We start from the raw sequence: 16,733 nt of genomic DNA, 5'->3' as shown, positions 1-16,733 counted from the left end.
CTTGCTTGTTTGTTTTTAATATAAAAAATTCTATTTTTGGCAAATGTAAAAGCCCTTTCACACCAAAAGTCAAATTAATAAGCCTCAGGCTGAAGAAAATGTGAATTCACGTCATGAATTCAAGTAATTTTTGCTTCTTAGTATGGTTAAATGAGATCATCAAGGTCATCAAGGTCAGCAGCAAAAACAGGTAATATAATAGGATATATGTGTAATTTAATTTGTTTAATTACTGCAGGTTTGCAGCATATTCTGAGTTTGCTTCTGCACTTACTCCTGGTTTCTCTCAACATGGGGAGAGCTGTCAATCAGTCAATCGTAAAACAAAGTAACTGGCGTTACTCACTTGTAAATTAAAAAGTAATGCGTTACTTGTTACTCGAAAAAAGTAATCTGATTACGTAACATGCATTACCCCCACCACTGTTTTTAGTTATCTTAATAGATAGCATTCTTGGTGTAAACTTGTTTCCATGGCAGTTTTCATGCATTTATTGAAATGACTAGTAATGTATTGAATGTGTGAATTTCAAATGCTGCTTGTAGTTATTTTTTGTAATTTTTTGTAACCTAAGTACTAATGACACCGAAATGTAACATGTTTCATGTACTCAGTGTGAATTGTGGCCAGTAACCTACCAGTAAAGCGCCTAATTGGACCCTGTCAGATGCTTGCTGTGTGTAGAGTGATGCTCTGCAGCGCGCTTCGCCCCGCCTCCTCATTAAAATCTCTGCATCACCCCGCCTCCTCATTAAAATATCTGCATCGCCCCGCCTCCTCATTAAGAACTGCGAGTCTTTCTGCCCGCGCTCTCGATCCGCCCACTCATTAAAAGCTGCGCTCAGCCACAAGGGAAAGTGGATCTCAGCGCGGGGGAGAGAGAGAGGCGCTGTCTCTTTAAGAGGATGCCAAAGCCGATTACATCTGATCTCAACAGTGATTCTCTCTCACCGTCTGTCCACTACTATTGCTTATTTTGCTATACTGCATGAGCTAAACGCGTTGACAGACAGTGTTGCTCGTCGGGGTTAAAACTTTTCTTCAGGCCAGAATGGATTGGGCTCCGACCTCGTTTGGATGAGTCGCGTATGAGCAGTGCGCTTCAGCTCGGCAACTTTCCCGTGCGCATTTCTCCAAACATCCTAGGTGGAAAGTTAAAATCACGTGGGATATGGTGACAAACAAGTGAATACATATTAAACCAAGACGGAAAATGCAGAAGAGTGTTCGGTACAATGAGGGACACGCTCTGTATCTCTCCGTTATCGCGCGTAAAGAGGGCACCAAGCGAGGTTATCTCAGCAAGAAGACCACAGAAAACAGCAAATGGCATGAGAAGTTTTTCGCACTGTATCAGAATGTTTTGTTTTACTTCGACACCGACCAGAGTGCTCGACCATCAGGGATTTACCTCCTGGAAGGATGCACATGCGAACGAGTCCCTGCGCTCAAGGTGTCCACCGCTGGCAAAGATACACTTGACAAGCTGGTGAGTTCAACGTTTCTTCAACATACCAGGCACGAATTAAGGCTTGAACTTCTCCAAAGGGCGTCAAAACAAAACGATAGGGTGTCTTTTTACATAAACGTATATGTTACTTTAACCTGCCTTTTTTAACGTTTCCCCAACTAAAAAGTTAAATCACAAGTTGTCGGAGCGCAACAGACGCTCGTGAATCAAAGTCGCGTTCACGAGATGAGGTAACCATAGCAACAGTACGCTGCTTTAGAGCTTAATATTATTGTCGGGTTGTAAATCGACAAAAGCATAAGTGCGGTCATTATCACTTTACTACAGATCTAGATAATCACATAGTCTCGAAAACGAAAGAGTGGTTTGTTTAAAACGTAAATGTTGACAGCTAACTGTGAGTCCAAAATACGTTTTGGTTGCGCCTGAGGAACCTCCAGAGACTGTGCTCTAAAATGACTGACGTAAATGCCTTTAAAAATTCCAGACCCTGAAAGTCCTTGAATGATTTGCACATTAAACATGTCACCAAAATGGTGAAAATACTGAAAAAGCTTTTTGTATTTTGAGTGCTGTTATCTCAGTATGCGTAAAAGAGATCTGATGAAGTTATCACTGACATCTGGAAATCCAGACTAATCTTTAACTTGGAGAACATATTTGTCTGTTTTTTTTTTCTTCACAAAACGTAAAAACGTTTTTATTATCCCAAACGTCGGCAAAATGTTGGAAAGTATCTAAAAGATAATTACAAATGTCTTGTAAAAACGATTTCTTTGCTATGTTGAAAACCTGTTGCATTGGAAACCCAGAGTCCTCCTTTAAATAACATTCGAGCAGTGCAGAAACGTGACCGTGATGTTATGCATTGATTCGAGATCATCACATCCAGAGGACCTCTGTAATGTCTACTCGTGATGTCTGCGTTAGTATGTGAGATATAGGTAAAAATTGAATTTCACATGGGGTTCTGACAAAGAAATGTGAGTGAAGCCTTTTTATCATGAGGAAATGTTCACCTTCTGATAATATAATGCAGTAGTCTGCTGATGTCATTAGAAATGTGATATTGTAGCTGCCCATTGATGTCAGATATTGATTTCAGTTAGAAACAGTATTAGAGGCTCCCTATTCAACAGGTGCAGTCTGTTACCTCTGTACTGGAAAAAAACTATTTGTGCCAGCGTCATTTATGTAAAACGATCACAAGCAATACCTAATATGGGATTTATCCAAGCTCTATAACCACTCATGTTGTGGTTAACACTTTCATCTGCTGATAAATCTCTCACAGGCACAAATTAGGTGTGAAATATGTGGTATTTTCTTTTTCTGTCTTTTTCAGTCATCATCTTAAACACAATATACAGAATTGATTTAAAATGCTGTCCCACAACCAAAACACATTTAAAAAGCATTTAAGTATTCTAATCTTAGATGATCCTTCTATTATCTATTGAAACCCACAATAATATTTAAAATATTAGTAAGCTTAATATATATAAAATCATAATTTATTGGGTACTTTCAATTGGGAGATGGCTGTCCCGAACCCTAACCCCTAAATTTCAATTTATGAAAATGATATTGAAATAATTTTTGTATTTTTTCTATTGTTGTATTTAAAAGTATCTTTTTGATTATTTAAAAAAGTGAAGTTCAAAAAAGAAGCAGCCACTACTGAAACATTTGGTGGAGTTTCAGTAGTGACATTATTGATTTTTTTGGGTGTTATTCCATAAATTTGTCACGACCAAAACATGTCATCATTGTTTTGGTGGTGGCATAAGGGAATGCATAATCCTCATATTTGGGAGAAGTAAACAAAATTTTAGTACAGTTATGCAATTTATTTAGCCTTTTATTATGTTTTAGTAGTGTTTTATTATGTTTTAGTAATGTGACGTGGTTGCTACCAAAGCATTATGTCACTACCGAAAAATGGGATGTTTTGTCAAAAATAAAGTATACTGAATTATCAACTAAGGTGTTATAATAGTTTTTGGTGTAATGAATATTTAAACTAATAAATCCTTAACTCTGAAGTCAGTATGATCAACTTTTTGCCTTTTACAAAGAAAATTTGGATGCAAAATGCAACAAATTGCATTAATTACACTTGAAATATTGTTAAAAATGTAATTGTTATTGCTTTACGTCTGAAAAAAATTAAGAAAATATCAAAAATGTATATTCTAATTATGATTGATTTACCTCTGAAAAAATGTTAAGAGAATAGCAAAAATATATTCTAATTAAATGATATACTACTGTTTCAGTAGTGACAAATTTGGGGAGACAAATATTCCAAAACTTTTTGAAAATACAATATGAGAATTAACTGAACAATTACTAGAAATGTGTACCTTGGATATTATACAATTTGCACAGATACTAACTTTTTTCCCCAAGACGTTTCCAACTCTGACTTTGGACCAATTCTGTTCAATGGCCTATATATAAAATGATATCATCAGACCTTTTTCTAGTTTTCAAAAACATGATTTTTCTCTATTATGGGGCACCACTACATGAGATGGAAAGTGGACCTTCTGTAGAAGCTGAAGCTCTTGAGGACCCCGTGAAATCAAAGTGAGAGTTTTGTGCCTTTTATTCTGTCAGTGGTAGTTCTGAGGTCATTCAAACGTAGACCAGCTTCACTTTTAGCAAATAAATATGGGTGTTCAGCTGCCACAGGTCACCCCCATGGTGATTTAAATGTTGCTTACAAAAAAAGATATTACCAGCCAATCTTGCATGAAAAACATTTACGAGGTTGCGTTTTCATATGAATTCTTATGATGTGAAATATATGAAAAAGTCTTTTTAGACAAAAAAAAAAGTCATAAATACCCACTGCTAAAGAGCAGATCATATAAAAACGTATGAATAAGGGCTTTATTATTGTTTAAATTAACCATGTAATTATTAAGTTAATAAGATTCAATTCAAAGGTTATATATCCTGAAAACCTGATTTTTTTTCTGTGTTTAAGTGCTATAATTGGGTCCCCAGTGCATCTACCAACCCAGAAAATGTGAAAAAGGACAACTCATTAACTTTGTTTTGTGTTGGTTTTTTTCTGCAAACGTGAAAAAACGAAAGCGTCAGATTTCGCTTCCCCTAATTATAATATTACCATCCCTTAATCTGCATGTTTCCACCCATGGTGCCATCATTTAGTTTTTGCAAGCGACAGTGGTATACCAGTTCTAACGCCATGGCGAAAGTTCGAGCAAAGCATGCTAACTGTTCTGTTGTTGGCTGCATAGAAAGGTACAGAACAATATTTAGAGACCCAGTCTCAGAGGAGACAAGAGAGCTGTGGATTTATTGATTTATTTACTGTATATTACGCTGCTGCCACCACACAGATCTAACATAAACATGCAATTTCATTCCCAGCTGTTTACCTCAGGCAGAACAGACTGTTTTTGTAACTCCTGTGTGTTTTTAACATAAACTTGTGTGTATTTGACCCTTTAAGCACAATAAGACCTGAAAGAGAACTTAGTTTAGTACTCACATGTTGTGTAACAGCCGCTTTCTGTGTGCGTGCTTCAGAAAACTGTATATTAGAAGTTTAATATGGTTTAAAATAATGATACCAGTGTGATAGACATGATAATCAAAACCAAACAGATGTTTTATCAGAGTATCTGAGGTAGGAGCTGTAAAGGCACAGCCCTACTCTAGAAAAGGGGCGGGGAGCAGCAGCTCATTTGCATTTAAAGAGACAAAGACGAAAATAACGTCTTTCTGCTTCCACTCAAAATAAGCATTTTCAAAATTATGTAATAAATGATCTGTGGGGTATTTTGAGTTGAAACTTGAAACTTGAGCTGACACATTCTGAGGACACTTGAGACTTATATTACATATTGTAAAAAGGGGCATAATAGTTCTCCTTTAAGTTTATTGATTTTATGTTGTAGTTCAGCTTTCTTTTCTCTGCCTGTTTATATTTCTGTGCAGTTTGATTGATCAAAATGATGATATCCCATGTGAACTGAAGGCTTATTGAAAACCATCCGTACTAAAAACGTCACTTTTATAGCCAGAAAAGATTTGATAAGCACCAGCAATCATGTGGTGCTTTGAATATTATGCCTGTTCAATCAGAAATGAGATGGCTTTGAATCGACAGATGTTATATAGTTCTCACACAGTGCATGTTTGTACCCTGTATTGACTCTTTCCTCTGCGAGAACACAGTTAGAAATCCTCTCTCAATCACACACCCACAAACTCCCACACGGCTGCATATAAGTATGCGCACTCTCTCCCACAGACAACTAAAAAGACACAAAGGAATAAATGTGGGCTAGTCTATAAAGAGTACAGACGGGTGTAGAAGCAGTCGATAGGGATACTGAAACTCCTTTGGGGAGAAAAAACCCAGAGGAACAGAAAATGTAAACCAACCAAAAACATTTTACGAATAAATGTTTTCAGCTCTGCTGAAACTGATAATCAAAATGCATTTCCCAGTAGTTTAAATAAAAAAAAAAGTTAGAAATGGCTATTTTGATGAGCAAAGCATACAGATTTTATAGAAATATGTAGGTGGAGATTTCCAGCTGTTTATTTGAAACATAAAGCTTGCACTGATGTCAATGAAAACCTTCCTGTGCCTGACCAATTTTATTTGTGTACTCTTATGAAGTCCAGAATTCGTTTTATAATGCCAGATTTCTAAGGATTTGGCATTCGCTGAAAATACGGTAAATAGATGCCCTTAAGCTTATAAAGACCATGGAACAATCAGACAACATCATGATTTGATTTTGGGTCTTTTGTTGTTATGAGATCTTTTGTATTAACTGCCTTTATGAAAGATTAATTACATCAACACAGAAATTATATGGGGTAATAAAACACTTCTAGGGCTTATGAAGTGCTTAGAAACAGACATAAATTATAAATACTGTATTCCCGCTAATGTTGTGTCCTGGATCAATACCATAATCTTATCATTTCTAAATAAATAATCACCTTAGAGCAACAACAGGCATGCTGCCTTCGTATGTATTGTTTGTGGAAAGCTGTCTTTGTTTTGTTCAAGCTGGACGAAGGTGATTCAGTGCATACCCTGCTGATGTTTTCAGATTCAAATGATTTTGTTAGTGCGTATAATATAAACAGTGCAACAAAATGCAGTTGTTGTTTAATCTTGCCATGCAGTTTAAATGCTGATAACACCAGTTCTTGTATTTTTATATTTCATACACTACCCCAAGACTCATTGATGTTTCTTGGTCTTGTGCGTAGTTCATTCATATATAGCATATCTGATGAGCTGACAGTTTGATGAATGAGGGGCAAAGAGATGCACCGTCTGTGGGGGCTGAGTGTGTAATTTTCAGAAGAGACTCAGGTAATAACTTAAGGGCACAGAAGAAAGGATGACAAAGTAACACTGCAAGTTTCTTGCAGGCAAAGTTGATCATTTTTGCTTTGTTGAAATGTCTTTTGCTTGAGTTCTCTTTCTTCCTTTAACCAAAGTAATGAGTCGGTGATTTGTTGTCAACACTATTAAAGGGGTTAGTTTACTGAAAAGAACAATTCAATTTAGCTGTTAATTATTTCACTCACTCAGAATTCACTTTTACATGATGTTTGAACATAAATGTGTTTTGGCAGTGTGTGTACACAACCACCCTATAATGATAAAAAAATCCACCCAGTGTTTTTTTTTTAATCCCTCAAAATCATAACCCCTTTCTCAGATCAAGCCATTCTCAGATTCTTGTCTGTGTGATGTCACACACACCTAGGCCACTCCCACGATTGTTATTTGACACTGGTGTTTAATCATAGACCCGCCCTAAATGAGCTGTGAACAGTCCACCATTGATTCAACGCTGGAGCAGGAGTAGACAAGAATGACTCCTAAGCGATTGAGGTGTTTTGTTGTTGGATGTAATAATGAACATAGCAGTCGTCATTTACTCCCAACATCTGAGCCATTGAAGGCGCAGTGGATTACTTTCGTTTTTGAAGGGAATGCATCCTCGATCTACCTAAATGTGTCTATGTTTGGCCAAATCATTTGTGATCCAACTTCACCTACAGAAGAAGTGAGTATAGCCCAATTCAGTGTCTGCAAACAGTTATGATGTTTTTTTGTGGGCGGAGCTTATCTGGTTGCATAAAATTATGGTTTTCAAGTAGCAGTCTATGGAGCCATGAAATAAAAGAATTAAAAGGGTAAATTTGGGTTTATATTTCAAAATTCGGACTTTATTCTCACAATTCCGAGATTAAATCTCACAGTTGACAAACTCACTATTGTTGAGTTAAATCGAGTTATAAAGTCTGAACTAGGAGATGTAAACTTGCATTTGCAAGACAAAAAGTCAGAGTTGTGAGATAAAATAAATAAATGTTATATAAAATGTTAATAGTAATAGGTTTAAATATTATGTCGTGCTGTAACTGTAGGGCTAATACAATAAGTCCCCTATTAACAGCATATGTGAATATTATGGAGATGTTGTTTAAATCAAATTTAAATCTACGTTTACAAATGGCACCTTTGACGACAGTATTCTATAAAAATTATTTGCATTCCGATTCTGGCATCAAAAGGGCCAAATTTTTTTTTCTCTTATTCTGTGGATTTTACACGTTTCCTTCAACTTGTTACCAGTGTTTTTCTGCCACCACTATACTTGCAGCTGCAAGTGACATAACAGTGACGTCTGCTACTGATTGGTCTGTTAAGGGTTTTTTTTATGAATTTTTTTTGCAAATCGCCATTTCTAATAATGTGTAAGTTAGCAAGTTCCGTGGCTAAAGTTATCAGTCTCAGAAAATGGCTCGTCACCCCACAGAAGGGGGTGGGGGGGTGAGGTGGGTTAAAAAGACCTTATTAACAGGGGACACGAAGGGACATGCAGCGAAACGGGTCACTGTGAACAGAGCTGTTTTTGACAAGGTAAAAAGGGTGTTGTTTTACACTACACTCTTAAAAATAAAGGTGCTTTAAAAGGTTCTTCACAGCGATGCCATAGAAGAACCATTTTTGGTTCAACAAAGAACCATTCAGTCAAAGGTTCTTTAAAGAACCATCTCTTTCTCACCTTTTTATAATCTGAAGAACCTTCTTTCGAGACAAAGAACCTTCTGTGAAACAGAAAGGTTTGTCAGATGTTAAAGGTTCTTTATGGAACTATTGAGACAAAAAAGATGCTTCTATGGCATCGTGAAGCACCTTTATTTTTAAAAGAAATTGTAACCAAAATATGTAATAGACTTTTCATTAAGGGGTTACTCCACCCCAAAATGAAAATTTTGTCATTAATCACTTACCCCCATGTTGTTCCAAACCCGTAAAAGCTTTGTTCATCTTCAGAACACAAAAAGATATTTTTGATGCATTCCGACAGCTCTCTGACCCTCCCATAAACAGCAATGTAATTAACACAATCAACTTTCAGAAATATAGCAGGGAGATCAAAATAATCAATGTGACATCAGGGGTTCAACTTTTTAATTTTACAAAGCTATAAGAATACTTCTCGTACGTAAAGAACACAAAATTCATGATTCAATTCAATTTTTGATTCGATATCAATTATTATGAATATATATCAGGTACAGTACATGCCAGATGTTCTCAAGGAAATAAATCTCTCAGCTAATGCTGTAAAATATGCATAAGAGTCAGCTGGTACAACATTACTAAAAGGTGAAAGTGAACTGATTTGTATACAAACGCTTAAATCACACTCAGTTAAGTTTTTATAATTATAAAGTTACAGTTACATAATTATATTTCTACTCCAGTTCATTTTTTTGAACTATGAACATATACATGTTGTCTGTCATGAAAACTTAACATAAATTAAATACTGAAGAACAGTAAAAATTGTAATGAATATGTTATATGGTGCAGTTAATGTTTTCTAGCTGACTAACAAGTTTATGGTCACCAAATATTTTTTTCTGAGGTAAACCTTGTTTACAAGCTCTTATACTCATGTCTTTGCACGGTTGAAACACTGACTGAGCAATTACATGACAGGATACGAATTTCAGAAGTTTCAGAAGTACGAAGTTGTTATTTCATGCTGAAACATATTAAAGTGGAGGAGATGATCAGATCATATGCGCTTCGGATTGCCGCTTCTCTTGAAATAAGCCGCAACAGCAGTCTGTCGTTCCACATTAAACAGGGCCAAAATGTTATTTATTGTTTGACTACTGTAATTAAATAGACAGAATTTGACATCTGAGACTTTGTTTCATATCAAAAGTAAATAAGCACAAAGCTTATTGCAATTTATTGGATGGGAGGCACGCTACAATGTTCTGTTCATTAAATGAAAACAGGCTGGACTAATCGATTCTTGGGATTTAAGAATCGATTAAAATTGAGAAATCAATATTTTTTACCCAGCTCTATTTTTTAAAGTGGTCATCGGATGCAAACTTCACTTTTACATGTTGTTTGAACATTAATGTGTGTTGGCAGTGTATGTACACATCTACCCTATAATGATAAAAATCCATGCAGTGGTTTTTAATTAATCTGTAAAAATAAATCTCCTTTTTCAAATCGAGCCATTCTCAGATTCTCAGATGTGGCATCACACTGACAGAGGCCGCTCCCACGATAGTTGATTGACATGAGCGTCTTACCTCACACCAGCTGTAACAGTCTGACCTCCATTGTTTCGATGCCAGAGCAGGGATGTAAGATAGGCAAGTATATCTCCGATTGAGGTGTTGTGTTGCTGGATGTAATAATGAACATAATGACATCTGAGCCGCTGAAGATGCAGTGGATTACATTTGTTTGTGAATAGAATGCCCTCTTGCTCTACATATATCCGTCTATGTTCGTGCGAATCATGCGTGATCCAGCTTCACCTACAGCAGAAGTGAGTGTAAGGGTTTTTTTTACGAATCTTTGCGATCACCTTTCCTAATAACATGCTAGTTAGCAAGTTTAGTGGCTAAACGCGGGTAAATGCTAAAGTAAACGGGCTCGTCACTCCACAGAGAGAAGAGAGGGGCGGGGCGAGCAGAGCTCATTAACATTTAAAGCAACCTCGACCAGAACAGGATGATTTTTGCAGAGCTGATTTTGGCAAGGTAAAAAAGGTGTTATTTACACTACCATTGAGAAATGTTAACCAAAGCATGTTATAGACTTTTCATTAAGACCCTAAAGGATCATATCAACTTGTGGAAAATGGGCATCCGATGACCCCATTAATACTGGAAAAATTTTGATCAGATTATTAAAATGTTCCTCACACTAAGAAAACAGTGTGAAGAAGTGGTTATTCTATTGCATCTCTGCCAAAAAACCCTTTATTTTATAGGGGCTGTTAAGCTAGAAGGCAAGATTGTAAGTGAATAGAGTAAGTGCTTACTTTTTGGTCTGTTCTGTCCACAAAGCTATTTTACGCAACTTTTGAAGACTTACAGAATAGAGCACATCTGGCCTATGTTTGTTTTATTTTTTTGTCATTTTTGACAGTCAGCATTGACATTTTACAGCTTGTTTTGTGCTACACAGAAGAAAGTGAAGTCATGGTTATTAGTAATTGTTACAGCCTGAACTCAGTTACATATAGTTGCTTCATCAATAGAGACCGGATGATTTATTACTCATCTTATTGTGTCTATTGTATTAAATTACTGACAAAAAAATCACATTGTTCAGTTTCACTAAAAGGTCTGTTAGATTTAGTTTGCAACCTATTGCGAATGTTATCTGATAAGTAGTAAATTGTTTGATTAAAGAGAATTAGTCTTGAATTCTTGAAGCTTTTCTTATGGAGTAACACGTTATTGATGTTGCGCTGCTAGTCTTATTAAAGATTATACTGAGAAAGACAGATGCCAATAAGCTTGTATCTCTAACAGCAGTGACATCTCATTCATTATTGATCAGTTTACATAGTGAGTGTGGCCCATCTCTGAAATTAATGCTTTGTGTCATCTCTGATATTAATGTGTTAGAAGTGTTTGTGAAGGGTTCAGTCCAGATATACCTGGAGCAGCACTCACCAGTAAGTTGACTTTCACGTTATTCTCACAATGTCTGTGTACTGTGCTGTGCATAGGATTGACATAATCCGACTGAGAGACTACAACATGTAGATAATCCTTTCTAGCGGACTTAAAAAAAAAAGCAGGATGAGTATGTTCGCTCTCATAAAATGAGCAGGTACGGAGTTATAGAAATATGAAAGAGCAAGAAAGGTGCTAGTATGAAGTCTGTAAGCTGTTTAAACAGATGTCAGCCTAAATCCCTAAATGCACTGTGGTTTTCAGAATAGTGTACATAGTGATGCTAACGCTTTAGTTTTAGACCAAAACATATTCTGAGCAAATACGTGGATGCAAACACTAGCTATGCAAGCTCAAGGTTGTGCGTCGTCACTGCAGTTCAAGTCTGACTGCAGTTTCATAATGCGGTGGAAGTACATGTTGCTTTTTCAGAAAAAGGGGTGTAATAGCAGAGATTTGTTTGATACAATAAAATTCTGTAATTTGGCATTAGACATTAACTGTAATTAATGCACACACCCTAAATGCGTCAAATCGAGGTGTTTTTTATTAATAGAGGCCTGACGTTAGTTTGTTTTTCCAATTAGGGAAAATACATACGTTGGGAAATTCCGCATAATTCCCAGCAGATCATCGGATGGATGTGTTGTGGAAAAAAGTTAAAGTAGTCTGACCTTTTCTACTGCGCTACACTTCACTCTACAACCTGTTTTATTGTTTTAATGGTTCTTTTCAGGCCCAGATAGCGCACAATAATGTTTTTTATAGCACAAGCTGATAATGGGCTGCGATAATACTTTGTAAAATGGAAAATGTTGGAGCGAAAAAAAAACAAACAAGCAGGTGTTTCTGATACAGTTTGATTTGTGCTCTATAATTTGCAAGAAAGGACAGAGCATGTGGAATGTGACATCCGTCTTTTCTTTACTTTACATTTGCTTTCAGTCTGTTTTGCCAGACTCTTGCTAATAACAGTTTACAACAGTCAGCATTATATGATTCCTCTTTCTGGCAAATAACATGCTCATCCATAAAATAAATAAATAAATAAATAAAATCAGTGTGACATATCTCTGCTCCAAACCCCAGTGAGCTGCAAAATCATACTTCATTGAAAGGAAAGTACGTAATATAAAAAATGTAATATAAAAAAATGTAATATAAAAAATAATATATAAAATAATAATATAATAATAATAAAAATGAAAACATTAAAGAGATAGTTCACCAAAAAAAATAAAATTCTGTCATCATTTACCCCAGTTTCAAAACTTACTGTGGTGAAATGTAAAAGAATTTTGAAGACTGTTGGTAACAAAGCTGTTTTGGTTACCAGTGACTTTTATTGTATGAACAACAAGTACTGAGATGTTTCTCAAATAATCTTCTTTTATGTTCCATAGTTTATGTTAGGCCGTTATAGCCTAAATGTTTGTGTAATTAATTTTATGTTTAATCAAATTAAATATAACTTTCTAAAGCTGCAATTTGTTTATTTCTGTTTTATCTGTTTTCCTCTTTACTAATTATAGCATAAAACAAACACAAATTAAATCAGAAAGTATCTTGTTTTAAAGGGGTCATCGGATGCAAACTTCGCTTTTTCATGTTGTTTGAACATTATTGTGTGTTGGCAGTGTATGTACAAATCTACCCTATAATGATACAAATCCATGCAGTGGTTTTTAATTAATCTGTAAAAATAATATCCCCTTTTTCAAATCGAGTCGTTCTCAGATGCCTGTCTGTGTGGCGTCACACCGACAGAGGCCACTCCCAGGATAGTTGATTGACATGAGCGTCTTACCTCAGACCAGCTGTCACAGTCCAGTAACTTTCCTTGTTTCGATGCCGAAGCAGGGATGTAAGTTAGACAAGAAATCTCCGATTGAGCAATTGAGGTGTTGTTTTGCTGGATGTAATAATGAACATAGTAGTCGTCATTTACTCCCGACATCTGAGCCGCTAAAGATTCAGTGGATTACGTTTGTTTGTGAAGGGAATGCGCCTCCCGATCTACATATATCCGTCTATGTTTGCGCAAATCATCCAGCTTCACTTACAGCAGAAGTGTGCATAAGTTTTTTTTTATGAATCTTTGCGATCGCCTTTCTTTATAACGTGGTAGTTAGGAAGTTTAGCTGCTAAACGCGGCTAAAAGGAACAACCCCTTAGAATGAGATGATTTTTGCAGAGCTGATTTTGGCAGGGTAAAAGGGTGTTGTTTTACAAAACCACTGAGAATTTTTAATCAAAGTATATTAGAGACTTTTCATTAAGACCCTAAAGAATCATCCCAACTTGTGGAAAATGGGCATCCGATGACAGCTTTAACTGCATAAAGATGTCAATACACAACATTTTTAAAGTTAAAGTCTACCGAAGTTAATCTACTCTCCTGTCTGGTTTGTTTGTCGACCAAAAATGGCATATTCTGCATTATGATTGGTCAGATCACCTGTCCATCAAACTCCCTGCAAAGGGTCAATTGGATGCTTTTTGTGTCTACATAAGTTACCATTCCTGCTGTGTAGACTGATTCAGTTCAGTCACCCCTGATGTTTCTGTGAGGTTATAATGCTGTCTCATCGAGATGTAGACAGCTCACTAGGTTTTGAAACATAGCTAGTGTGCACACATGTCTAAATGCACAAATGTCTAAATATCAATCCATCCACCTAATATTGATCTGCTAATATATGCTGAGCCATGACCACTGACGTCATGATGATATTAGATTACACATTGGCTCTCCTGGCTGCAGTTATTAATAACATTAAAGAGTCGCTGCTGGGCGCTTCATTACTGGTCACACCCGAGTGGGAGTTATGTCATCCTGCTGCTGCCATCAGCCACTGGGATACGCACAGCTGGATACAATGAGCTTGTGTTCATGAAAAATCATGCTAAATATACAGTGATTTTTATCAGGTTGTATTAGATGGTAAAGTTTTGTGATTGTGACTGAATAGACGTTGAAATGTCTAGACAAAACGGTGATGTAAAGAAAGTGCCAGGAAGGAGCTGTTGTCAAAAGTACAAGAAAAGGGGGCAATGTAGTTTGTCAGGTTGATTTGGTGTCAATAAATAGAATAGTATTTATTTTCATTTGCACCCACATTTTAATATGTCTACAGTGCAGCAGCTGCTATTATTGAACAGCTACTGTTAATTATTCATATTAAGAGACTATTTCCAGGGCCATGACCATCCTTTTTTTCTTTCCTTCGGCATCTTATGTAAGCTCATCCATCTTCACACAAAACCAGATGATCACAAATTCATACACTTTTAATGTATGAAATTTATCACACCCCATGACAGTTCCACCACCATGGCGCCTCGAGTATTATCATTACCATTACCATCAGAAGAACGAGATCAGACATAATGTGAATCTTTTCCAATTACGCTGATGTATTTCAACATTAAACTACAGTAACTTCTCTGTGAAAGTCTTTCGTCCCTGTGTTCCTCATTACCAAAACGTTTCGTGAGGAAATCTTCCAGCTCAAGATGTTTATTTTTACTAGATTAAGAGGAGAGATGGGGAAACTTATTCCTGGCTGTTCAGCTTTTATAATTGGCCTCAGAAATAAGCTCTAGATTGGGAGCATTAAAATGACAGGTCCCCTAGAAGTAAAATATTGTTTTGGGATGTGAAGCCTGCTGTTTTGCTGCTTTGTGTTATTGCGAATCTGTGTTAATTTGGGTTTTTTCGTTAAAGGGGTCATGAAATGCATATTTCAAATGATTTTTATTACGTTTCCTAAGGTGCGCTTATAATCTTATTAGTATGTTGTTGTTTTTTTATTTGGAAGGGGCATGTCTGCTGTGAGACTTCAATGTAAACGCCCACTGTTATGATTGGCTAACATCATTGCATATGAAATGAGCGGTACATGTAAACTCTCTTGAAAACTTTTACTGTGTTTTTACTCTTCAAGATCAATGAATTGTGAAACGTGTTGATTATAGCGTTATATTTAGAAATACTCCTGTTGCATGAAAGAAAAGAAAAGCAAATGGATCACTGCAATTCAAAGAAACAAATGGTCTCCAGGCAGCGAAACACGGATTTGCAGTTATCATGTTAATATGTTGAATATTGCGGTAAGATCACACCCTATATATTGTATTGTCATATATCATACTGACAACTCACAAATTAAATATTTACCACCTTAAATTCTGCATAACTGGATGTTTTTAAATAAACACTGACAAAAACTATATAAGATTTTGGGCTGAACATATATATAACACTGATTAAGTGATCAGCCTATTTTGTATTTACAAAATGTGTTCACAGGCAACTCTGCTTTGTTTATTTCCCCGGTGTGGAAATCAGGCACACATAAATGTCGGGAAAGACGATTCATGGCTGCATATCATTATCTGTGGACCACTGGATATTTGGTAGATTGTAAGGAACATTATACTGAGTCCAGCAAAATGATTATCGTTTTGTTTTACTTGTGTTTTCGCAGCTTCCCTATTTAATCCATTTACGCAGCTGCTTCTTTTGGCACTTAGTCCAGCTGAGGAGGCGTGTTCTGGCAGGAAAGTGACGTCAATGCATACCCTCTGTTGACCACATGATGCAATGATCTTATTGTTTGGGCTGGACGATAAAACGATAATGATAATTATCATGATATAATTTCCCTCAATAAAACAATAACAAGAGTTTTGCACCACATGGACCATTTATTTGCTCAGCTCAAAGTTCAAAGGGCAGCTTTTTTTCAAAGTTACTCGCGACCGCTAAACAGCGATGTGAGATCCAGTGTGAAGTGCTTGAATTCAGAGAAAAACACAAAAGACTTGGTGATCTAAACTAGTTTAAAGCCAGATGAAACAGCGCTGGCAAACAGGAGAAACACTGTGTGCAACGATACAGTCAGAAGGCTTTTCAGTCTACAAATCACCATCTTTTACCATGGATTTACTGTAGTAACACTAACTGCAACATGGTATTGTGTAAGAAATGTGGGATGTTTATCTCAAATTATGTTATATTATTTGTTTAGACATGTAATAAATGTATTAAAGGAGTAATAGAATATAATTACATTAGTTTTTTGCATTTATACTAAAAGTATTTAGACTACTGTTTCTTATACAACTGTAATACACCTTTTCACACCGAGGACAACTGAGGGACTCAAACACAAATATTAATAAGGTTCACACATTCACTGATGCTCCAGAAGGAAACACGATGAATTT

The 16,733-nt window shown here is 36.2% G+C and overlaps 1 protein-coding gene across 3 annotated transcripts in view; it reads left to right on the top strand.

The window, feature by feature from the left end:
• The first annotated feature begins 864 nt into the window (after positions 1–864).
• rasgrf2b (Ras protein-specific guanine nucleotide-releasing factor 2b) overlaps positions 865–16,733 on the top strand; it is an 84,410-nt gene continuing 68,541 nt past the window's right edge. For all 3 annotated transcript variants that reach the window (XM_051108881.1, XM_051108882.1, XM_051108880.1), the window contains exon 1: positions 865–1,490. In XM_051108881.1, coding sequence (XP_050964838.1) covers positions 1,215–1,490 — 276 coding nt within the window. In that variant the 5' untranslated portion in view covers positions 865–1,214. The remainder of the gene's footprint in view (positions 1,491–16,733) is intronic.

Source organism: Labeo rohita, chromosome 5, assembly GCF_022985175.1.
Source record: "Labeo rohita strain BAU-BD-2019 chromosome 5, IGBB_LRoh.1.0, whole genome shotgun sequence".
Taxonomy (NCBI): Eukaryota; Metazoa; Chordata; class Actinopteri; order Cypriniformes; family Cyprinidae; genus Labeo; species Labeo rohita.
This window is presented reverse-complemented; position numbering and strand designations above follow the sequence as displayed.